Source organism: Dipodomys ordii, unplaced genomic scaffold (assembly GCF_000151885.1).
Source record: "Dipodomys ordii isolate 6190 unplaced genomic scaffold, Dord_2.0 Scaffold196, whole genome shotgun sequence".
Classification (NCBI taxonomy): domain Eukaryota; kingdom Metazoa; phylum Chordata; class Mammalia; order Rodentia; family Heteromyidae; genus Dipodomys; species Dipodomys ordii.
Window position 1 is genome coordinate 1,112,617 of NW_012267412.1, and position 25,204 is coordinate 1,137,820.

At 43.0% G+C, this 25,204-nt stretch overlaps 1 protein-coding gene and 1 pseudogene across 1 annotated transcript in view; both read right to left on the reverse strand.

The window, feature by feature from the left end:
- Window positions 1-25,204, reverse strand: part of Dgkg (diacylglycerol kinase, gamma 90kDa) — a 139,381-nt gene that overhangs the window by 47,161 nt on the left and 67,016 nt on the right. The window contains exon 19 of the mRNA XM_013034766.1: window positions 9,265-9,355. Within this exon, the coding sequence (XP_012890220.1) occupies window positions 9,265-9,355 (91 nt within the window). The remainder of the gene's footprint in view (window positions 1-9,264; window positions 9,356-25,204) is intronic.
- LOC105999691 lies at window positions 4,104-4,679 on the reverse strand (annotated as a pseudogene).

Below are 25,204 nucleotides of genomic sequence, written 5' to 3' on the forward strand. Positions count from 1 at the left end.
ACCTAGTATGTGAGTCATACGATAGCCACCCTCAGTCCTTTGAGGTTTCGTGGTCTATCAAACATTCTGTGGATCACCCAACTACTTTGAAAACATGTAGGCCTCAGACTTAATCTTTAAAAGTTATTCCAAAGTCCTTGAAATACATCAAGTATGGATGACCAGGAGTCTAAAGACAAAAGAAAATCAAAGCCATTCAAAAGGAACAAAAGAAATTGGAAAGAATAGAAAAATAAATGCATGAATAGAGTCTTGAAGTGAACTATATGGTATGCATTTGTAGGAAATAAAAAAAAGAGGGTCATTTAAGAGAGAGAAGTTATGTGCCAGAACTGCAAGCAAACAATGGGATTTTATAAGGGAAAATTGACAGAAACAATTTCTCCTTAGTCAGCAGAACAATTCTCTGTCAGTAAGGAAACTTGTAGTCCGTACATGCTTGAAAGGAGTAGAGGATGGGATGACGTTATTGTGTTTTTTGTTTTTGTACTGGGGCTTGAAATCAGGGTAAAGGCACTCTCTTGTGGCTCTTTTGCTGAAGGCTGGAGCTCTATCACATCAGTTGTACCACAGTGAGATATAGTCTACTTCTGGCTGATTTTGGTTCCCTGGAGATAACAGTCTCAGATTTACCTGCCTGGGCTGGCTTGGAACTGTGATCCTCAGATCTCAGCTTCTTAAGTAGCTAGGATTACAGGCGTGAGCCATCATCACCCAGCAGCTGTGTTTAAGAATGGATGACAAGAAGACTCAAGAATCAGTCACAGAGGGCTGGGAAGGTGGCTCAGTTGTAAAGCGCTTGCCTTGCATGCTTGAGGCCCTGGGTTCGATTCCTCAGCACCCATAAGCAAAAAACAAGCCCGAAGTGGTGCTGTAGCTTAAGTGGTAGAGTGCTAGCCTTGAGCTGAAGAGCTGAGGGGCAGCGCCCAGGCTCAGAGTTCAGGCCCACGACCGGACCCAAAATAAAAAAAATAAAAACCAAAACAAAAATCAGCCACAGAGAGCCTCAGGAAGCTTGCTGTTATAGAAATAGGGCCAATATTATTATGAGACTGAAACAAGGCCCACATGATGGTGGTGCTGGTCCCACCTTGGTGAGACTGTGGGTTCCTTTTCTTCCTTGCGCCTTTCTCTTTGTGAAGCTGTTCTATGGTGCATTTGGATGACTTTCAAAAGCAGGAAAAGAGGTAAACAGACATTTTAGAAGGGAGCATGAAGAAGTAGCTCAGGTAAGGATTTCTGGAGCAGTGAGAAGTAATTGCTGGGCAGGAAGAGGAAACAGATGTGGCAAGGGCTGCACTGGCTGGATGGTGTCACTGAGGAAAATGCTGGGACACACAGGCTGTTGGAGTTGATTAAAGAAGAGAATAGATTAGAAGAAGGATCTCTTCAAAGACTGTTCTAACCTTTCTCTTGACTCTAGGGTTTGATGTGCAATTAGCTTGCTTCTTTATTTTCTTGTCTCCCTTTCATTTTATCCATTGTGGCTGGTTGAGCAGAATAGTCAATTCTTACTTCCTTATACTGACTCTGAAAGGCTATTCTCACCCAATCTAAGAAAAGTCATATCTAACCAGAAGAAACCGAGGCTTAACAAGCTCCTCCCCTTCTGTTTAAGAGTGCAGTTCTTCAGGTAGATGCCAAGGCAGAGCAGGAAATGCCCCTGTTAGAACCTGACAGCCATGGGCTTTTTTGTTTTGTTTTTTGTTTTTTCTATCTCACATGGCTTGGTGAACTTGGTCAAGCTACTTAAACCATAAAGTCTTTGATTTCTTTCTTTTCAAAAATAATAGTAAGAATGTGTGTGTGAGGTGTGTGTGAATACTATTGAAATACATTATGTCTATGTATGAAGATGGTGTAATGAGATACAATAAAACCTGTTAAAAATAGGGAGGAAGAGAAAGGGAAAAGGAAGAGCAATAGAGGGGTTAATCTGATTAAAGTATGAAAACACTATAGTGAAAATTTATGCAATTAATATATGCCAATTGAAAAGAAAAAAGGGAAAATAATAGCATGGAATTAGACTGAAGTAGCTAAAGGTATCTCCTAATCTTAAAGTAGTCTGACTTACCATTTATAAAATATCTTTACACACATGGTTGTACGTAATGTGCTTTTCAGAGTCCAGGATTCTTATAGGTGAGACCCAGATCATTATAACGATTCATCATTAGCACATGGCCTGGTACACTGCCTTTTTTAATTTCAGAAAAACTGTGGAGTAAAATTTTATTTAATATGAAACTAGCCATGTTAAAGTGTGCAATTCAGAGGCATTTAGTATATTCACTCACAATGTCCTTTTCAGGTGTTAAAATAAGTCATTTGTGTTGGTCCCATTTTGTTGTAATAAAAAAGTCTGTATTGCTGTTCTACCCAGAATTTGGGCTTAGGTACAGGATGCAATCTAGTCTAGGTGGGAGGTACCTGCTGGGTTGGACAGTCCAACATGCATTTTCTCCTTCCCCCTCCTATATTTTTTCTTGTTCCAGAATTGGGGCTCAAACTCAGGGCCTTGAGCTCTTACTTGGCTTTTCCACTCACAGCTAGTCCTCTATCATTTGAGCCACACCTAGCATGCATTTCAACTCTCCAATGTCCTTTAGCAGGTCTGAAAACTCCCACTTCTTCTCTTCCTTATCTTCAGCAAGTGGGCACTCAGAGAATGAGAGAACAGTTATTTAGGTGTAGCATGGCATGGCATACCCGTAATCCCAGCCCTCAAGGGGCTGAGGCAGAAATATTTCAAGCTTAAGTCCAACTACATAGTTAGATCTTGTCTCAGTTCTATTCTCTTCTCCCCATAATGAACAAGCTCTATCAGTGTCAGTGGAAAAAGAGCTCAGAACACAGCAGTGAGTGAAAAAGGCAGATTGCAGAACATGAGGGATGGGTGGGTGGGGACCTCAATTTTATCTGTAATATTTTATTTCCCTGATTGAAATATGCTCCAAGGAAATGCAACACAATCCTGATCCATCGATTCTGAGTGAGGGGAAAATGGGAATATTTGATATACTTTTTTATTTTTCTGCTGCTAGTACTGGGGCTCAAACTCAAGGCCTGGGTACTGTCCTTAGCTTTTTCACTCAAGACTGGTGCTCTACCACTTGAGCCATACCTCCACATCCAGACTTTTGGTGGTTAACTGATGATAAGAGTCTCACTGACTTTTCTGTCTGGGCTGGATCTCAACCTCCCGATTAGGTAGCTAATATTACAAGCAGCCTGTTTCATTTTCTGTATTTTTTTAAGTCCTCAATAAAAAAAGAGTAAACATGAAAAAGTGTAGCTCAGTGGTAGAGTACCTGGTAGAGCAATCATGAGGCTCTGAGTTCAAATCATAGTACCCTCCAAAGAGTGGGGGGGTATTACTGGTATATAGAAACATATAATGGATACAGAAAATTTTTAAACCACTTTCACCATACCAATGTTCCTACTAGTGGACCTGACTAGCTTTCTCCTGAAAACATTGTTTTTCTTTTTTTGTCAGTCATGGGGCTTGAACTCTGGGCTTGGGTGCTGTCCCTGCGCTCTTCAACTCAAGGCTAGCAGGCTAGCACTCTACTGCTTGAGCCATAGCGACACTTCCAGTTTTCTAGTGGTTTATTGGAGATAAGAGTCTCACAGACTTTCCTGCCCAGGCTGGCTTTGAACCATGATCCTCAGATCTTAGCCTCCTGAGTAGCTAGGATTACAGGCATGAGCCACCGGTGCCTGGCTGAGAACATTGTTTTAAAAGTTAGATTAAATAGCAAGGTGTTAGAGGAGTTTTATTAGCTAGTCAGTAAAATGAAGTATTTTCACAGAACAAGAAATGAGTGCTCGAGTTGAAGCCTGCCTGGTTTGCTCCACCTAACTATGATCACACCTACAAACCTTTGCAAGGCTATTCTGGGGCTGGGATGGGGGAGGTGACTCACTTGTGAGTTCCCCCCCTCCCTGTTTACTCAGGTGAAATCAGGTTAGAATAAATATAAAGGGCTTTGGGGGAAGCATACTTTGAGAAGATGCCTTAGAAAAGGGATGGTAGTTGACGGGAGGGTGTGGTTACATGCCATTTCTTTCTTCTTTCAAATCTCACTGACATTTTATTGGCCTTTGGATAGAAATGGGGATTTATTTGCCAGGTAGGATGATCCCATCATACTTCTGCTGGAACCAGCATATGGCCTCCTCTTTGCTCATTCTGTCTTTGGCCCCAATGCAGCCTGTCCTGCGCTTCTTGTCTGCAATGCTGAAACCTGGCCTGCCCAGCACCACATAGAAGTCCAGGCCGTGGATACCAATGCTTGGGGTCCTATTTGATGCCCAGATCGATGTGTTCCTGGATTCCAAAAACCAAAGTTTCCAGTATCTGAGAAGTTGTTTTTTTCTTAATTCATATTCCCATACCTTCAGACCTTTCTCCAGGATTTCTTCTGCCTCAGCCCCATGGACCGGGCAGTGGACAGCAATCTTTTCATTTCTCTTGATGCCAAAGGATCTGACAGTGTATCTAGCTTTGGAAAACACAGGGGTCTGCCCTGTGAGCTGCTCCAACACCTTAGCTGCCCAGGGCAGTCTGCCTCCACTCTCCCCGACACAGATGTTGAGGCAGAGCTTGCGGATTCGAAGCTCCAGCATGGGGGTTCTCTTTTTCACCTTGATCCGCCATGATAGAGAGAGAAAAAGAGTCTTCTTTCTCTTTTTAAATTAACTTTTTGAGCCTGTACTGGAGCTTGAACTCAAAGCCAAGGTGCTCTTCCTTGGCCTTTTCACTCAAGGCTGATGCTCTACTACTTGAGCTACACGTCCACTTCCAGCTTTTTTAGTAGTTATAAGAGATACAATTCTCACTGATATTTCTGCCAGGGCTGTCTTATTTCGCAGCCTCTTGAGTAGTAAGAACTACAGGTGTTAGCTACCAGTACCTGGCACAAGCCACTTCTTAATGAGAGCCAAATACAAAGGACCGAACATCCTGGTTCCAGACATAGTCCAAATGTTCACAGGCCTTCATTTGCAATGTGTTTTCTATGTTCCTTTCTTGATAAAGTGAAAACATATCAGGCCTGCTTTTTATCCAAAATGGCTGAGTAATCAGCAGAGTGGCTACACCCCATACCTGGTCTACTCACCGCTGCCCATCAACTCTTGGGTTTTTGGGAAGCCTGACTTGGTTTACCTGCTCCAAGGTTCTGGACCTCAAATGAGCTTCTTCCTTTCTGTTAGCCTAATACCTACTCTGGAAAAGTGATTAAAACATCTTCCACTTAAGGTGGCTCTGAAGATTCTGTGGGACACTTAACACCGCTTCCAGATAATTAACAATTAACAAAAAGCCCTGGAAAATGTCAATAGTGCCCTTGGAGCAGAAAGACCAACCCTTCCTCCCTCCAATTTATAGATAAAAATACTGAAGCTCAGATATATAGTTCAGCAGTATAAAATAAGACTAACCCCACACCTTGTGCGTGTCAGTTGGGGCTTCTTATGCAGTCCTGGACAAGTGTGTGTAAGTGAGCAATAAATCTGGGGTTACCTCCTCCTCTGTCTGAGTCACTGGGCCTCTCTTAAAGATAATCCAGAGTGATCTGGCTCTATCTTCCTTAGCACTCTTGAAGGGAAGTGAGCTCTCTATTAACCAGCTCTTGTCTGTTCTGTGAATTATATCCTCCTGTCACCTGGGCCAGGAGCTTTATTTCAGAGGTGAGGCCAATCTCCTACTCCTTCTCAACCAGCTACTACCCTCAGAGAGAATCCATAAGCCATGTGAATAATAGCCTAGCAAAATTACATTTGAACTTTGTCTCACCATCCACCATTTTTCTAGTGACCAAACAGACTTTGCTACCTGTTCCCTGAGATCCTTATCATTGTATCCCTTTTCAGTCATAGTTTTCTCATTCATAACATGAGGGCATGAATATCAGCCTTGCATGTTGTATGGGTTAAGGTACAACATGAGGCTGTGTTTTACTCTCTGACTTTCCTTCCTACTGAATCTCTCATTCCTTCTTGGAATGGGAAGTAGAACTATGTCTTCTGATCATCTTTGCTTAGCATTTCTCAGCAGAGCAGCACAATTGCCAGAACCCAAAGAAAACCAGATGGTCCCATTGACCATAAAAGAGGGAGAAAGGTTTATTGAGTTTTTAACACTTGTAGGTAAATCTTTGCTTACTGAGTTCTAAGCTAAACTAGAATCATTGCTTCCCAGTTTCCAGCAATGAAGTCTTGGTCAAGTTAGGAAATGTTTCAGATTCATTTAAAGAAAATTCGACAATATTTGTTTCTCTGGGTCTTTTAGCAAACGTTGAGGGTAGACAGTTAAAACATGTGACTTTTCTGCCCCTAACTTTCCTTTCTTCCCTCTCTCCCTGCCCCCCTCTCTTTCCTTCCCTTCCCTTCTATTCCTTCCCTTCCCTTCTGTTCCTTCCCTTTTCCTTCCTTCCTTCCTTCCTTCCTTCCTTCCTTCCTTCCTTCCTTCCTTCCTTCCTTCCTTCCTTCCTCCTTCCCTTTTTTTTGCTGGTCCTGCTAATTCAAGGCTAACATTCTACCACTTGAGCTACAGTACCATTTCCTGTTTTCTGGTGGTTAATTGAAGATAAGAGTCTCCCGGACTTTCTTCCCTGGGCTGGCTTTGATCCACGATCCTCAGATCTCAGCCTCCTGAGTAGCTGTGATTACAGGCGTGAGCCACCAGCGCCCAGCTTGCACCTAGCTTGTCTTTTCCCATCTATTTACCATTCGAACTCTCTGTGCCTTAACTTGCCTTTCCATAAAGTGGGAATAAAGTTCCTGGACTATTAAATTCCTAGAGCCATTGTGTGACTTGGAATAAAGGCGGAGGCAGGTCTGAAATCAATGAAGTATAGTCAGAACCCGTGGATGGGGTTTTGTCAGACTGGTTGACCTGGAACTAGTGAATACTGTGCTGGTCATCACTGGCCCAGGCTGTGTGTGTAGCAGCCACATTTAGACAATCACTTAATATACAGTCTCTTACTTGCTCCTCCTGAGGCCCACCAGGCTCTCCCGTCTACCTGTTCTGCTTTGCCATGCCCTTACACCTGCCACGCACCTTCCTTGTCTGACTCTCACAATCCCCTCTGGCTGGGTCACTCAGGGCCGTCCACACACGTTAGATGTAGCAATGGTGACTGCCCCAATCCTGCAGGCTGTCAGAAGCCACAATCACATGACACCCTCACCCCTACTTTCTCAGCTTACCCTCATGAATAAATACTAAAAAGACTCATTATGGGGAGATAAGGAAAACAGGAAGTGTTTCTGAAAGCTCTCAACAACCCACAGCATGAACAATCCCACCCCCTCCTGAGGCCACCAGTGTTTTTTTGCCACTAGGCCACCAGCCCTCTCAGTGACTGAGGAAGTACTGCTGGGTTTTGGACCCAGAGGGGCCATGGGGCATGGCCAGCTTAGAGCCAGAAGGGCGGAACGTAGAGGTAGGGGAGCCGAGCTGCTGTATTCTGGGCACAATGTCAAAGCCAGCTGCAGGGAGAACAAGCAGTCGCTGTGTGCCTGCAGCTGGCCGTGGTTAGGCCAGGGCTGTCCCTCACTAGTGGTATATTTAAAGAGATCCCACCAGATGATGGTGCCAAGGGGAAAAATGCTAACAGATCTCTGCTAGCCACAGTTAGTTCCTCTGCCAAGGCGCTCCTCCTTCAGCCACAGCTTCCAGACTGAATATTTATGTGTAAACAGAGGAGGGCTGGCTCCCCAACCTCTCTCAGGTGTAGATGGTCTCAGCCATCTACCACCCAAGGATACAGGCCCCTGAGTCTCTGTGCCCTTTAGAGAAGCTGGCCAATGGACAGGGGATTAGCCAAGGATTGGTATCTCCCACCCTGGTGTCAGTAACCCAGCAACCAAACGGGTGAGCCCAACAGATGAGTCAAACAGAGCCTTGCAGAACCTCTGGCTTGATGTTTTGTTTGTGAAAGGTCTCTGCTAGGGAGCGGGTGCACAGCCTTCCTCCAGCTCCCTCCAGGGCGTGGCAGGGCTTTCCCATCCTGCCTCAGGGCTGACCCTCTTCTCTCAAAGGAGTGTCCAGGACCCACTGAACTGCTCATGGAAGCTTCCAGACCAGACTGGGAGGGGAGGGGGGGCAGTGTGAGTGGGAGGTGCAGGCAGGAAGAGCCAATGCTGGCAGGAGGAATTCTGTTTCCTTCATGTGTTGTTCTGAAGTGGAAATCAGATTTCAGGTCTGAACCCCACGAGAAGGTGGGGTTAGAAATTAAGAATGCATGGAGGTCCTTCAGAGTGAAGACAGAGCAGATATGCTTGGAAACTTGTACATTCACATAGCCAGAAATAGAGAGATGCTCAGAGCAGTCCGTGAGAGGCCCTCAGGAGAGCTATCCTACCAAGGAAAAGAGCTGGGCAGAGAAAGGGAAGCAGACAGACAGCTTATCAACTGGGGAAGGGGCCCCAAGGGCAAAACAGTTGGAGGCAGGCTGCTACAAGTGCTGGAAGGCTTAGGAAAACAAAGTACAGCAACAGGATCTGCGGCATCATCTGTAGTGCCTGGTTCACAATGAAAATGCAGGGAGGGCTCTTGGTTAAAAAAAAATAATCAAGAGTGGAGAAGTGACAGTGAAATCGCCATTCTTCATTACTGATAAAAGCCAATGAAAAGATGATCAAGAATTTCAGGAGAACAGATTCTTCTGAGTTCTGTGAAGGTACAGACAGAACACACAGGAAGCTGTCCCCAGTACCTGTAAGTTCAGCTCCTTCAGGTGGGTGACTGAGGGATGTCTGGTCAAACTCACAACCCCCAAATTCTCCATGGCAGCCAGTTCCAAGCCTCTTACAGGGGCCTATGACACTGCTGTTACCCCATGAACAGCCCTCTCCCTGGATGGTAACTGTCTTTGCCTCTTTGAGGGGGTAACAGTCATACTATGTTGGGAGGACTGCTAAGGAGACTATGGCCATATGGGTCCTAGAGCCCCCAGAGATTCTCTGGACAGGCCAAGAAAGGCAGGTCCATCAATTGGAGTACTAAGAATGAGGTGATTGAAGGTGTTTGAGGATAAGATAAAGGTATGACAAATAGACTACACTTTAGACTACTTCTTAATGAACCAAGAGATTGTTTCCTGAAGGTTTTGTGTGTGTGTGTGTGAAAGAGAGAGAGAGAGACAGAGACAGAGACAGCGAGACAGAGAGAGAGAAAGACAGACGGACAGAAAGAGAAAAGTAGAAGCAATGTTCAGGAAGCTTTCTCCCTACATGGGAGCTTACCTCTAGTTCTATGTGGTCATGGAGTTTCTTACAGGTAGCTGCAAAGGTTTCTGAGGTGCCAAATTCAAAGTACCATAGCTTGTTCTTCATCCTGGACCATGAAACACAGAGATAACTCATATTCAGTACTTGAAATAGTTACATACAAAAAGCTGCTATTTGGTCCAGGAGGCCCAACCCTTTGGCATTCTCTAATACTACTTTTTCAGCACTTGGTAATCAGATGATTGAGGAAGAGTGAATTCTAACAATTATTTTTTGGCTAAGAACTTAGAAAATGTGTTCATTTCTTAGACATCATGGGAACTCTGAGTGACTGTTCAGTATGCTCTGAACAATTCTGGTCAGAGCAGGAGAAAGGCCTGTTTTCCTCTTTCCAAGGAAAGAGTTCTATGGAGTATCAACCAGAGGTTACATGTTGTAGTCACAACATGCTGTGGTCACTGTCTTTCTACTATGAATGCAGATGACCTTAGGCACAGCCTTCTTTTGGTAGGTTGGGGGTAGGAAGGGGAGGTCATATAGCTTTTTGAGACTGAAGAGGTATGCAGTTTTAAGACAGGAGGGAAACCCACACTTAACTCAGCCAAAATCTGCGCTACTTTGTCTATTCTTTCATGCGGGAAGAAGAATGAGAAAATTCTGACTCTGCAGGCAAGTCAGAAAGAGAGGGAAAAAATGTGTATTGTTTGGAAACAATAGACGATACATTCTCCCCACTACTTAGACTATGACAGTCCTTCATTTAAGAATAGATCTTGTCCTATTTGTTTCATGGTAGAAGCTCATCTTTTTTTGTTGTTGTTCTTGGTCATGGGGCCTGAACTCTGGGCCTGGGCGCTGTCTCTCAGCTCTTCAGCTCAAGGCTAGCACTCTACCACTTGAGTCACAGCGCCACTTCCCATTTTCTAGTGGTTTATTGGAGATAAGAGTTTCACGGACTTTCTTGCGTGGGCTGGCTTTGAACTGCGATCCTCACATCTCAGCTTCCTGAGTAGCTAGGATTACAGGCGTGAGCCACCAGTGCCTGGCTAAAGCTCACCCTTTTGAGTTAAGAAATTTCTTTAGGAGAGAATTCCTTCCATGGGATCCCTGTGTAGCTTGGGGCTTAACAAAGTCAGATGGTATGCCTGACACTTGGTGGTTGTGGTCAGATGGTCTCACCAGGAAGTGTTCCTGAAGGTATTTCATTCCTTCCATCCCAACTGTCACCCCATTATCAGGAGCTGTCTAAGTGAGGTGACACCTGTCCAGTTTACAAGCTGGCAGATATTGCTAAGGGAGGATTTGAAAAAAATCATACTCTTCTTGGCACTCAGGAGAGAGGAAGCCACCTTAAATGTTTACTAATCCTCTGTGTTCAGTTTTGTGGACTAGCAGGGAAGAGACATTCTTCAAAGAAAGGAAGGCTCCTATTTCTTTCTGGTGTTTCTTAGGCCATAGCAGATGACTCATCAGAATAACACATTTTCTCTGCATCATTCTAACACTCTACCTAGAATGTGAAGTTGAGTCTGTGTTCATCCATTGCGTGCAGATTTTGAATCTCTAGTTGGAAAGTAGCCTTTCTGACTTTTCATTTGTGAAAATAAAGGATAGATGATGAAGGAAATTAGAGAGGAACTATGCCACATGGACAAAAGTTAAAAGAACCAGGGCTACTTTAAGTATACCAAAGCTTCTCAACCAGGGTTGAGTTCCTGAGACATAGAACTCTTCTGTCTTCAGGATGGCAGATGGTCTGTATGGCTGAGCCCCAATGCCATAGCAGACATTCTCACTGTATTCGCAGGATGTCGGTTGAATAAGTCTTTCCATTTTCTAAGGATGCAATGGTGGGAAAAAAAAAGGGGGGTGGGTGGGGGGAAGCATTGTTCTAGAAGAGTGGCTCTCTGTCTTGAAGTGTGTTACCGTACAGATTCTGATTTAGTAACTCAGGATTAGAGCCCCCATCCCTCATTTCCTAACACACACACACTTGCTGCTGCTTCTGGTTATAGGGATCTAGAGAGTTCCTATGTAATTGTCAAGAGCTTGTACTAATGACAATTACTGGGGAATGTGAATCAGATGCTGCTTCCATGGCTCCAGTCTGTAGAGGAAACATTGCTTTAATCCTAGTGCGGTGAAAGCTGTGGACAGACAGAACTGGTTAAACCTGATGGACAGAGAAAGTTCTTCAGGGGAATAGAGGGATCATCAGTGCCTTTCACTAGGCAAGCTCGGCAGGAGACCAAGTAACGGGGACAACACAGGTTGTCCCAAACACCAAGGTCAAGCGTTCTTTTCCAACAGCAAGGAGAGGCCCAGTGTGGTTCCATTTTCAAGTATCACTGCTGGTCTGAATCATGATTTTGGAAAGTTATTGCCAGAAGATTTAGAGTTTTAATAAAATTTCCAGAAGCCACAGCTATTTTCTTTCATAAGTGGCTCTTTTGATGATTTAATAAGGTTAAAGGTCACAACTAGGTCATTGAAAAAAAGATGGAGAGGATTAAGTGGACTATTTAGGCACTTGCCAAAGGGCAAACTGTTTAATCTGTGTGTGTGTGTGTGTGTGTGTGTGTGTGTGTGTGTGTGTGTATAGGGGGGGAGGGGAGAATGTAGAGGGCTTGAATTCAGGTCCTGGGTACTGCCTCTGAGTGTTTTGCTCAAGGTTGGTGCTCTACCACTTAAGCCAAATCTCTAATTTCTGTTTTCTTGGTGGTTAATTGGAAAGTAGAGTCCCACAAACTTTCCTGCCTAAGTGGGCTTCCAACCCTGATCCTCAGATCTCAGCCTTCTGCATAGCTATGATTACACGCGTGAGCCACTGGTGGAGCTGGGATGGTGGTGGAACCCTGTACTGTTTAATTCTTTTAAGCCTCAGTTTCCTCAGCAGTAAAATTGAGATAAAAGCCTTGCCTTAAAGGGTAATTGAGAAAAATAAATGAGCAATGCATCTCACATGATGCTTGATGCTCACCCAAACTGCTAGCCATGCAGCATTAACGATTATTATTTCAGCATCTTTTGGATTACATAGTAAGGCAAGAATGACAACTTTGGTTGTATAGCTGTAGACACTATATATTTATATTTTTCTGAGCTAAAACCTATGCAGTCATATTTATTAAATCATACGTTTTGAATTTTGGCCAAAAAATATGTTCCCCACATGTCTAATAGATTTTTTTTCCCCCAGAGTTACAGGACACACCCTATTCCTTGGTTAATTATCTTGACTTGTCACATGATTGATCAAAGATGTGATTGCAAATATTCTTCTGAGAAACTGCATGTTTGATGTGAAACAAAGTATTTATTAATGCAACAAACATCTATTGTGCTAGGCAGGGACTAGAGGGTGTGCTAGATAGGAAAAGGACAAAATACAGCATTCCATGAGTCAGTCACCTGGAAAGGAAGACAAGGAAGCAGAACATTTAGTGGTGGGCTAAACACTGAAGGACTAAAGGAGGAGGGACACCCAATATTCAGTGGGGTCAAGGGCAATTAGAGCAAGCATCCTGGGAAGAGGGTGATTCTAGTGTTGAGTTCAGAGGCTATACAAGGAAAACAGACAAGGTGAACTACAGGCATTCCAGGCAGAGGCAGAAGCCCAGGTTTCTCACTTGTGCTGTGATCTACCTATTTTATGCTTCCTACTATAGTGGGGATGGCATGTGTTTGCCACCATGGTTAACTTTTTATGTTGAATGGAGTCTATGGTCTTTTTCTACCCAAGGCCAGCCTGGAATCATGATCCTCCTGATCTCAGATTCTCATATGGCTGGGGTAATAGACATGCACCACCACTTCTAGCTAGCTATTGATTAAGAAGGGATGTCACTTCTAGCTAGCTATTGATTAAGAAGGATGTCACCCATATGGTCTGAGGTCATCTTGAGCAGTAATCTTCCTGATCTCAGCCTCCCACACAGCAAGGATTACAGGTATGAGTCACTGGTGCCCAGCTGCCTCAGCTACTTTACCCTCAGCCCTTGTTGGAGGACTCTGTTCTGATCGTGGCACTGGCCTACTGCTTGTTTCATCTCTTGTTATACAAGACATGGCATTTGGAAGCTGGGAAACCAGAGTTCAGTCATGGCTTTGCTACCTACTGACTGGCAAATCATTTAGGTTCTGTGATTCCGCCTTTCTTCTTATACAAAGCAGAAATATTCTCTATCCAATAAAGTGAGGCTGATGTGGAACACGAAGCAGGTGTTTAATGCATAGTAAGTGCTTAATAACTGTCTTTCCTTGTTGCTAAGAGACAGGATTACTGGAAGACTCCTTACCTCTTTCCCCAATGGCCTCAGAGTTAAGGGCAGGAACAGTGTGGGGATCTATCCCATGTGGCCAATGATTTTGTTGTTGTTGAGAGAATAAAAGTAATAAGGTTTTAATGACTGTTGGAATTCTTTTTCTTTATGGCTCTTCTTGCATTTTCTTTGGCCACCATTTATTTCCTCTCATAATCACCTTTCAGCTGGAGATGACTAATCCTCCGTCCTCAGGCTTGTTTCCAGGTATATGAAACTCCCAGGTGCCTATTCCGGTTCTTATCTACCCAGATGAACCCATTCTTGAGACAGAAGACCCTCTTCCTGGCTCCAGAGGAAGCCATGGAGAGGAGTGACAATGAATAGTCATGGCACCATGGATTGACTCTATTTCTGGGTTGTCTTAATTTCCCCTTGGTTTATAAGAAAATAACATCAATTGCACACTAGTTAGTCAAGTCTTTTCATTTGACAGATGAGGGAAGAAATGAGACTAATTAGAAATGTTCTTTTATGTTTGTCAGCAGTTCAGGGCTGGAATCAATCATCATCCTCAAAGCTATGAATAGACTGTTTTTAAGGATGCCCAGAAGTAAAACCCAACTAGCTGCTGGCCATTTATACCACCAGTAGAAGCAGTGGATACTTTGCTCCTTCCACCACCCCAAACTCCTGGTGGCCCTTTTCTGAGAATCAAGGAAGTTTTAAGTGCAATATTTTTTTTTTTTTGAAGACATCAAAAGTCAGAACATGAAAACACTTCTTTGGGCTTAGAAGTCTACACAGAAAACACAGTTGTTTCTAGAAATAGAAGCCCTTGAAGTGAAGGTATTCCTTTTTGTGGTTTGGACTTTGATAGTCAGGTTCCCTGAGTGTCTCATGATTCAAATAGCTAGTTGGGCCCTCTGTGTCTGTCAGCAGTAGGGTTTGGAGGCTGGATGTGAGATGTTAGTGGGAAAATGGTGTTTTGTGTTGAGTAGTGGGGGAAGAATGATGGACTAGAGGCCAGGCTGGACCAGCAGTCAGGAGGCCTGTCTTCCAGCCAGGCTTCAGATCAGCAAGTGATACCACTGGAGGCACTCAGAACCCAGTACCTCAGTTCCCTTAGCTTACAGCAGACAGTGTGGTCTGATTTCTAAGGTTTCTTTACACTCCCCAAACGACTGGGTAATACCACTCAGGACACAATGGAAGGCTCTGTGTGTGGCATAACTAGTGCCATGTAAGGGTATGGGTGCAAGTATTCCCAGAACGGCCATTTTTGAAAGAGAATCCAGATATATGTATTTTATGGGAAAAAAAATCTCTTGGCTATTTGTTCTGGCAACAAATTCAACTCTTTGAAGATACTATGTAGATACAAACCTACATATTTAGAAAAATATATTTAGCTAACAGGTCATCTTGTACAAGATATATATTTTTTCATAAGGTTTATGTCAATGAAAAAGTAAATGATTCAAGGTCTCACTTTTTGGCTTTTCTGGGTTATAGGTGGCTTTGGGTTTAATCTGCACTACTATTTTACTATTGGAGATAATAGACTAGGGCCAGGTTATTAAGGTTAAAAAAATCTAGTAAATCAAGCAGGCATAGTATAGAAACACAGGAAGGGCAGGTTCAATTAAATTCAAACATAATGATAAATGTTCACAGTGGTACTAGAATACCTGTTTATATTCTATATAATCTGAATCCCAAATGTCTTTGTAAATGTAGCAATAGTGTTAACTGAAGTTTACATCAAGAACATTAAAGAAAAAAAAGGGCAAGTGGGCTTATTTGTAAAGCCAGGATATGAAATCCTGGAAGGGGCCAGTGACTGTCACTTCTTCACAGGTGCTGCAGAGGCCATCTGTGTCACCCATACACCCAGCTGCCCTGGCCCATCAGATACTTATCACCACACCTAATCCACCCTGCATGCTGTCCCCTGGTCTCACTGCGTACAGAATGGACACCCAGTGACCCACGGGCACAGAGCTGTGGAAAGAATAATCTTTTCCAAGAGGCTAGAGTGGCCCCTTTGCTTCAAGGGAAAGTGAACACCCAGCAATCAGGAAGGAGGGTTTATAAATAGCTGTTTTTGTACACTTGAATGAGACTCTTGTGCCTGCTGCTCCTGCCAACAGATTTATGTTGGCTCAGTGTATTTCAGCTTCAAGAAGCAAGGTATTCCCTGGCTTTATTCCATACTTGGGACAAGACTGGTGTTCATGGCACTCAGAAAAATCTAGGGTGATTAATAATGAGAGGACTGGAGGCCAGACACCATGAGGGAGTGGACCAAAACACGGGGAGGGAGGGGACAAGAAAAAGGGTGGAGTTCAAGAGAGGTCCTGAAGGGAAAAGGTTGATAATGGAGTCTTCAACTTGCTTAGGATGTGTCTTATTGTACAACCATAGAATCCTTTTAATAGCTTAAGAAGTAATTTTCATGTGTCAAAAATTACCTATAAAACCTCAGATGACAGATTGCTTGCATTTAAATGTTTTTTGGAAATCAGAGATTCCCAACCATGGGATGACATGTTTCAAGGAGACTTCCACAGTAGAAATGTAATCCATGAGTTGCTGTCAACATTTCTTAAGCTAGAATAGTCTTTCATAAAGACCACATAGGCTAAAGAGCAGGTTAAAAATGTGGAATGGTTCAAAGCCAGACTGGACAGAAAAGTCAGGGATAATCTTATCTCCAATGAAGCAGCAAAAAGCCAGAAGTGGAGGTATGGCTCAAGTGGTAGAGTGCCAGAAAAATGAAAATGCTAAGGGGGCAGTGCCAAGGCCCTGAGTTTAAGCTTTACTATCGAATACACACACGCACACACACACACACACACACACACACACGGAATGGAATTAATTGCATTGCTACTGCTTGATAGCTAGAGATACTGAATGAATGGCAAGTGGATGTCGAGTCATAAAAAGTGGGAGAATCAATTACTCTTTAAAACAACATTCTGATGGGCAGAAATCGTGTTCCATAAGGCCTCCTTGGATGGTGTTGGGGGATAAACTAATGCAATACTGATAGCAAAAAGGCACATGCAGAACTATTATTCCATAGCTTGTGACACATACTAGCAGACTTAGATCAGACCTTGATGATGCATCTGGGAACTACAGAATTGGAATGTAAATAACAGTTTTGACTTCCAGTCCAGGTTCTTTACTGCTCCACTTGCCCTGGGTCCCACTGTTATGCTCTGGTGGCACCGAAGAGAAATGGAGCAGTCAAAGTCATAAGAACAAATAACTCAGCTGGGCACTGGTGCTCCCACCTGCAATCTTAGCTATTCAGGAGGCTGAGATCAGGAAAGTCCATGAGACTCTTATCTCCAATTAACTACAGAAAACCAAAAGTGGAGCAGTGGCTCAAAATGGTAGAGCACTAGCCTTAAGCAAAAGGAGCTCAGGGACAGTGCCCAGGCACTGATTTCAAGCCCCACAACTGACAAAGAAAAGAGAGAAAAGAATAAATGATTCAAAACTGGGCTATTCTCACTTATGCTTTGTAGCTGTGTTTGTCCACATCTACTACTCATATCCTGGACGTGGTCTTGAGATCCCAGCTCAAGGTTGATTGGCTCTGGCTACTTGAGACCCAGCATTGTTCTTTCATCTCTACTCTTGGTTCAGAGTAACAATAAACAAATACATAGCCTCATGTCTAGAGCATTTTCCCTATACTTTAAGGTTAAATTGGGGCTCCAACGAGTCTCTAGCCTTAAAGTAGTGACTTTTGTCTTTCATGCCAGATACATTTTGTTCCTGTGGACTGTGGATACATTCTCCTTTGATAGGCTTTCCTGAATTCTGTCTGGAACCTCCTGTCAATATCTCCTCCAAAGGGCAGAATTCCAAGCATGATAAAGCCTGCCAAAGTCTGAAATCAGATCCTCCCCCAGTGCAGTACATAGGGGCAAAGAGCTGTGCATGTGGGTGTCTCTGGGGCTCATGATCTACAATCACCCAACACGTTCCCAGACGCTGCTTCTCTGAGGATACACCATCTCCTCAAAGTCCCAGAAGTACAACCAGAGAGCTGCCTTAGCAATGCGAATGCCCCCACTTTCATTTGGTGAAGGACCCTCAGGTAGCACCTCTGGGAAGCAGGTGAGGCAGGGCACCATCTTGCCAAGGTATTCCTGTTAGGAAACCCTGAGTTTCCAGTGGAGTTTGTCAAACAATATCAGTCCTTGCCAGTAGAAAATAGTTCCCTTCCCTCTCTAAACACAACCAAACAACAACAAAGAAACAACAACAACAACAAACTCACAAAGTTTGCCTGATTCCTCACAGTATTTTCTCCTTTTGAAGAATAATACAGTTACTGGTGGAAAGAAAATCACCTTCAGGCTGATTTGGCTAGAGCATTTACCAGGGAGCAAAGCCAAACATTGAACAGAAAGGACAGGCAGGCTAGGAATGTATCCCTAAAGTTGTGTAGTGATTGCTTAGCTGCATTCTTCAGCATTCATACATCCATCAGCCCATGAAGCTTGAATCTGAAGGCGAGAAGGAACAGTTAAGACATAGGTAGGTGAGGACAATTTATTAGAACATAAGCTCTGAAGGCCGAAGGAGGCAGCTGCCTAGCTGGAATGGAGCCTCTGGCTGCGGAAGGCCACTTCTTGGCTCCTGACCAACCAGGGCTAAAAAGCGGAACTGTCTAGGGGAGATGAGGCAAAACCTTGGAAACAGATCCACATTTCACCCTACTGTTACTACAGGTGAGTGCCCAGGAATGTCCACAGAGCTCTGTCTTCCCTCTCCAGCCCAACCTGTCCCAAGCTTCTGCGAATAATCTCAGTTCCCACTTCTCACACATTTCCTGCACGAACCCTATTAGTGGGTTCATGGACCCTTATTTGATCCTTATAGATGTTAGGACTATTTTTAGGCAGATGCAAAGCCAGGCAGAAACGATTTCATGGAGTTAGGTGATGTGGGCTGAATGTGTCTGCTCTCCTCTCCCCCTCTCCCCACCAGCTTTTCTGGACACGATGGTGACAGGTCAGGTTACCAAGCTCTTTGCTTAAGCCATTTGTTTGCTACTCTGAGCACATTTCCCTGTTCTAGCAATACTATATTGAGGTTTAGGTCTCAACTAACCACAAAGGTCAATTAACCCCTTTGGTATCCCAAGTACATTATCTAGTTTTGGAGACAGATTGGTGAAGTTGAAGGAGTTTTGGTTATAAGTCAAAAAGACTTGAGTTCAAGCATTTGAACTATAGTTCAAACATTTACTTGCTATCTGGCTTTAGGCAAGTCATTGAGTCTCTTCTTTACCTGATCTTTGAATTAGGATAAGTATTATCTACTTTGCAGAAGATGATGGGGATATTAATTGAGAATGTGTGTATGTATATCCACCTGACAAATAAAATTAAAACAAAACATTATTCCCATGTAGAAAACTGGTTTTGAGGTCTCTTGGATTCTAAATTCAGCTTGAACTATAAGTAGCACTTTATTTTTTTTCTGCTAAGTTTGGGATTGAAGATTACAGCTTTCTTCAATTTCTTCATGAAGAAACATGGAAACTTTTCTACCCTAGTGCCTTGGTAGTAGCCCCGGGCCAGAGTTTTTATTAGGATGAGACAGGAGATGCCGAGGAAAGTGGGAAGTAGCAGGGGCTGGAAGGGTGAGAGGAAGCACACATTTTGCTAAGCATTGGATTTATTTCTTCTCCAATCACAGAACTCCAGGATGGTCTTGTTGCCTCCTCCTAAGTTTCAACAAGTTAGAAGCTTCCTGGTCAGATTAGTTTCAGAAAAAAAGTTTCTACTACCTCTCATTCAAGTCATACACTGTCAGCAAGGTAAGTAAAAATTAATTAGAAGCCAGGTAGTGTTAACTCACACCTGTAGTCCTAACTACTCAGGAGGCCAAGATCTGAGAATGTGAGTTCAAAGCAAGCCGGGGCAGAAAAGTCCCTGATACTCTTATCTGAAATTAATCGCCAAAAAGCCAGAAGTGGAGCTGTGGCTCAAGTGGTAGAGCACTAGCCTTGAGTGAAAAATCCAAGGGTGAGCATGATGTCTGGAGTTCAAGCCCCAGTACCAACATACACACCAAAAAAAAAAAAATCATGAGGTGGGACAGATGCCTGGGTAAATACCCCTTCCCTTATTCCATGTCCCTCCTGTGCCATTCAAAAAAGGTTAAAGAGAAAAACATCCAGCGCTTGCTCTGCCTGAGAAGCCTGAGGTACACCCTGCCAGCTCATTTCATCCTTCTAAAAAATCCCAGCCATATGTTCTGTGCTTTGCTTCCATTCTGACATTCGCGACTTCCTCTAGTTGAGTATGCATTCTTAACACCCATCTCAGGGGCGGTGAGCCTGTCATCCTTCTCAATACCTAGTACAGTTCTGTGGCTTTGTGCTCTATTCCATTGCTACCTGCTGTCTCAGAGGTCATGCTGTTTCCCTAAGGAACATAACTTGTTCAATATGCCCCTCTCACTGTGCAGTTGGCATGAGTTAACCATAGATGTGGCCCTGATGTCCCTCTCTGTCAGTTCGTTGGGAGATCTGCTTGGCACTACCCTCTGCCATGCCTCTTATTTCTAGCTCACACCTGCTACCCCTCTGTGGGCTGGGACTTTAGAGTTTCAGTCTATACTTTATCCCCTTTAGATCTCATGTTAAAGCTCTCCTGTGTGGACTACAAGTCTCTGGCCAAAACAAATTCCTTTTGGTTTATGAGGCAAGCTCCTAATTCCTTGCCAGGGCCCTCTCATTCCACACTCTAAATGCCTGGTCTAGAAGAGTAATTTCTCAGATCAGCTTTAGGCTCCTCCCACATGCCCATTCCCTCTAAAATCCTTTTTTTCTGCTTTTGCATGAGTTCAGTAGGTTAGAACCAATGTTAATGCCTTTTTAATATTATACAGAAAGAAATATGTAGTGGGTCTGTTGGTGGTGATGGTGGTAGTGGTTGTGGGGCTTGACATGCAAGGCAAGCACTCTACCACTGAGCCAACTTCCCAGCCCTTTTTTTTTTTGGTCCGGTCGTGGGGCCTGAACTCTGGGCCTGGGCGCTGTCCTTGAACTTCTTTTGCTCAAGGCTAGCACTCCACCACTTGAGCCACAGCAACACCTGTCTTGCCTTTGTCCTCCTCCCTCCCCCCAATAGTTTATTGGAGATCAGAGTATCACAGACTTTCCTGCCTGGGCTATCTTCAAACTACAATCCTCAGATCTCAACCTCCTGAGTAGTTAGCATTCTAGGTATGAGCCATTGGTACCTGGCTTGAATTCTATTTTTTATGACATCTGAGACTGTTTTGTTAAATACATTAATTTCTTAAGTTTTCCTGAAGCCTATTCATTCTCTCCCTTGGAGTCAGCTTACATTGATAATATTAATAATTTGTGGGCAAAGTTAAACAAAATGAAACTTGGCCTTAATCACATCCTTACATTTATAATTCCTGGGTATCAATGTAACAGCTTGGTGGTCCAATGGTCTTATAGGCCTAGGAATGTGTTTGTCCAGTAGCTTTAAAAATTAGAAAATTATATATGTATATATATATATAATATACAACTGTTACTATGTATATAACTGCATATATATATATGTATACATATAACCATATCTGTTTTTAAATCTATCTTTCTATAGTGTGGTATATAGTTATATACCACACACTTTGAGCCCACCTTCTTTTGAGAAGCCAGATGTATTAACACCTGATTAATTTCTAGTCTGACAACAACTGGCTGGGGCTGAACACTAGCTGGTCCCTTCCTGCACTCTTTTGTGCTCACCCCTACTGAAGCCTCACAGCCATATGCTTCCCTGATTTCTACATTAACTACCTGGCCTCAATGGGCCTGGGCGTTATAATCTCTCATGTAGACCTTTGTAGCGGCTTCCTGGAAATTGTCTTGGGAGCTGCCTCAAAAGTGTCTTCCCCATTTCCTTCCCAGTTTGCTGTATCCCATCTGAGGAGCTGGTACCTTTGGTGTAGAGTCCTAACACATGTCTGACTTCAAGGGCTGACTGGCTGCAGTAGGATAAGAGCTCAAGCTCCTGGGTCTTTGCAAGGACCCAACACAGAAATAAAATATCCATGACTACTTCTAGGAAAATACTTGTTCTGTGTCTGTAATAGGGGAAAAACGTGGTAGACATGTCTATAATTCTATTGTCCCAAATATTAAGTAATGAACTTATCTTTTAAATACTAGAAAAATAATTTAAGCTCACATTTACTTTTTCCTTGAATCTTCCACTTTACACACAAAAATTACTATGAATTTTAATACTATATTAATAAGTGAATTATTAAGAAAAAAATGAGTTAGTAGGTTATCAAGTCCTTTAAATCTTCACTTCTAACCCATAGATAGGTTGCTAAATATCTCCTTTATTTTTCCCACAGATTTAGCAGTTAGAAGGGGGGTGGAGGTGGGGAAGATTATAAGTAAAATCATGAACTAGGTCATCAACTTGATTTCAAAGTATCCTGCTGTATTATCTATAGCCCTAACGCTGTGCATTATTTGTAGAAACTCTGAGTTTTAGCTGTCTCTATCTCTCTTCCCCACTCAAATTCAGAGACAAGGTAAAAACAGAAGAGGAAAGGGAAGCCTGACAAACCGACATGCTCTGTGCTGACCACTCCGATAAAAGCTTCCTTACGATGAATGGTCTGAGATTTTAATTTATACAGGCCTTTCCCACTGGCTCTTACCCTATGGTCACTCAAAGCTAGAGATTACTCAGCTTCTTGAGTTCAAAGGCAAGGTAGGGTACTCAGCTTGATTGGCACTTTGGAATGGCCTCTAAAAAGGTCTACTCTTAAGATTAAAGGGACTCTTCATGCAATAGAATAGAAGACATCTTGTTGTTAGACAATTAGGAATTTCAGCCTAAGTGTAGGTTCAATAAACGTGAATATTCAGCAAATTACATAAGCCCTTGGCACTTCAGTAACTTGAAGGGATAGAATGCATTCTTGGAACCAAGAGAGCCCTTCTTTCATTGAAGAGCATGAAAAGATTGTGAAAATGTTCTCTTAGTAAAATGTGAAGTGGTAGGACCCCTTCCCCTCAACACCAAAATTTAAACACTCATGAAACCTTCAAAGTACAAATATCTACAGATCTTCAAAGTAGAGATTTGATGACCCTCCATACAAGGGGCTTATGGGGTGGATGCTTATATAGGAAAGATAGTTAAAATCTAAAGTCCTGTCTAAAGTTGAGATTCCATGACATTATTATAAATAATAACCATAGAACCTTGCATTTAAACGACATTTTCTAAAGTTTTGAGATTTTATATTTATATCTATATCTATATAATAATCTCTATTTATCTCTCCTTTATATCAACATATTCAATTTGCAAATTTTTTTTTTTTTGGTCGGTCGTGGGGCTTGAACTCTGGGCTTGGGTGCTGTCCCTGCGCTCTTCAGCTCAAGGCGAGCGCTCTACTGCTTGAGCCACAGCACCACTTCCGGTCTTCGAGTGGTTTATTGGAGATAAGAGTCTCACGGACTTTCCTGCCTGGGCTGGCTTTGAACTGCGATCCTCAGATCTCAGCCTCCTGAGTAGCTAGGTGTGAGTCACCGGTGCCCGGCTAAGCCCAGGGTTTCTTGGGAAATAATATAGTTATTCCTCTATAGCTTAGTGAAAGGCTGCTTTAAAAATTCTCTTTGGTTAAAAAATGAATGCATTAAAAATGTATGTAGAGGGGCTGGGAAGGTGGCTTAGTGGTAGAGTGCTTGTCTAACATTCATGAAGCCTTGGGTTTGATTCCTTAGTACCACATAAACAGAAAAAGTGGGAAATAGAGCTGTGGCCTAAGTGGTAGAGTGCTAGCCTTGAGCAAAAGAAGCTCAGGGGCAGTGCCCAGGCCCTGAGTTCAAGTCCCAGTGGCTTATACCTGTAATCCTAGCTATTCAAGAGGCTGAGATTTAGGCAGCCCAGACATGAAAATCCTCAAGACTCCATCTCCAAAATAAACAGCAAAAAGGGCTGGGTTGGAGGTGTGGCTCAAGTGATAGAGCACCAGATGAACAAAAGTAAGGCCCTGAGTTCAATCCTTCATACAAATAAAGAAGTAAAATTAGTCATTAGATTCTTTCTTGAGAATTTTTATAACTCTTTCAGCTTATTTGTCAATTTCTTTTTAATACAATGTTTAATTACAAACAGTTTAAAGAAAATATTAGAGGATGAATATGGTATTCCCACTAGCTTAAATATAAAGATGAATTTTATTCTATCATAAAAAAATTCCCTTGTGCAAATGGATAATAATTCTCCAAGGTTCTAATTAGTAAAGGATAATAGAAGGCTAATGAGTTCTGAAATTCTATTCTTCTTGAGAGCTTAAATCAAACAAAGAAGCACACAAACCACATAACATGTTAAACTAAGTTTAAAAGCCACCTAAATTGACTTGTGCATGAGAAAATCTGAAACTGTAGTGGTAAGCAAGAAAGAATGACATGGATTTTTTGTTGTTGTTGTTTCCCAATATAAACTACTTCCACAGCCAAATAGCATGCTTTGCAGTTTTCACCGTGCTGTCATGTACAAGTGCTCCAGATGAACAGAGCTGGGTTACCTTATCTCTCTCCTGACACCCCTCTTCTTCGTTTCCCACTGGGAACCCCCTCTTTCTCTCTCCCTGCTCTTCATCTGGCCTAATACCCTACATCATATGACATCTCCATGAGGCCTCAATGTTTCGGGGTGCCTGAAATCTTTTGCAGTGTAAACTTGGACAGTAAGTCATCTTTCATCCATCTATTCAGAACACAGTGAGTCCCTTGACTGTGTTCTCACCCACTTTTGGGTTGAAGTACAGACTTCTATGCAGACCAGCAAGCTTTTACTGTAGTCGCCTCCTCCTGTCTTTCCCTTGAAATCTCTTGCATTCTGCTCCTTTCCAGAATCCTCTCACATGTGTGTCTTTGGCCCAGGTTGCTTCCCAACTCTTAATTTGCCTGGGTTCCTTCTCTGGTTGGTGAAGGCCATCTTCTTTATGAGGCCTAACCCCACTTTTGTAGTAGGTAGTTCAGCAACACTCTCATGGTTTGTATCCTCTGGTTAAAACAAAGCTCACAAGTCAGGTGCCTGTGGCTCATGCTGCAATCCTAGCTACTCAGGAGGCTGACATGTGAGGATTATGGCTTGAAGCTAGTGCGGGCAGACACATCTGACATTCTTATCTCCAATTAACCAGCAATTAACAAGCCTGAAATGAAGCTGTGGATCAAGTGGTAGAACTCCAGTCTTGAGCAAAAAAGCTAAGAAAGAGTGAAAAACTCTGAATTCAAACCTCAGTACTGGGCACAAAACAAACAAACACCCAACAAAGCTCATTATATTATATAGAATTTTCTTTTTGTGTGTGAAGACTTGGGAGAGGGTTGGTAGTATAGGTATTATAGGGTGTCCTTCTGGGGAGGAAAAATACATTGAAGTCCTAAATGTCCATATTTGTGAATGAAATCTTATGTAATCAAGAGATGTAATTAAGATAAAGTAGGGTTATCCTGGAGGAAGGTGTGTCTAATCCAATGACTGGTTTTTCATGAAGAGGGAACTTTTGGATACAGGGATACAGGAAGAACCCCATGTAATAATGGCAGGTTGGCCTAATACAGCTATAAACCAAGGACCGCAACCAGCAGG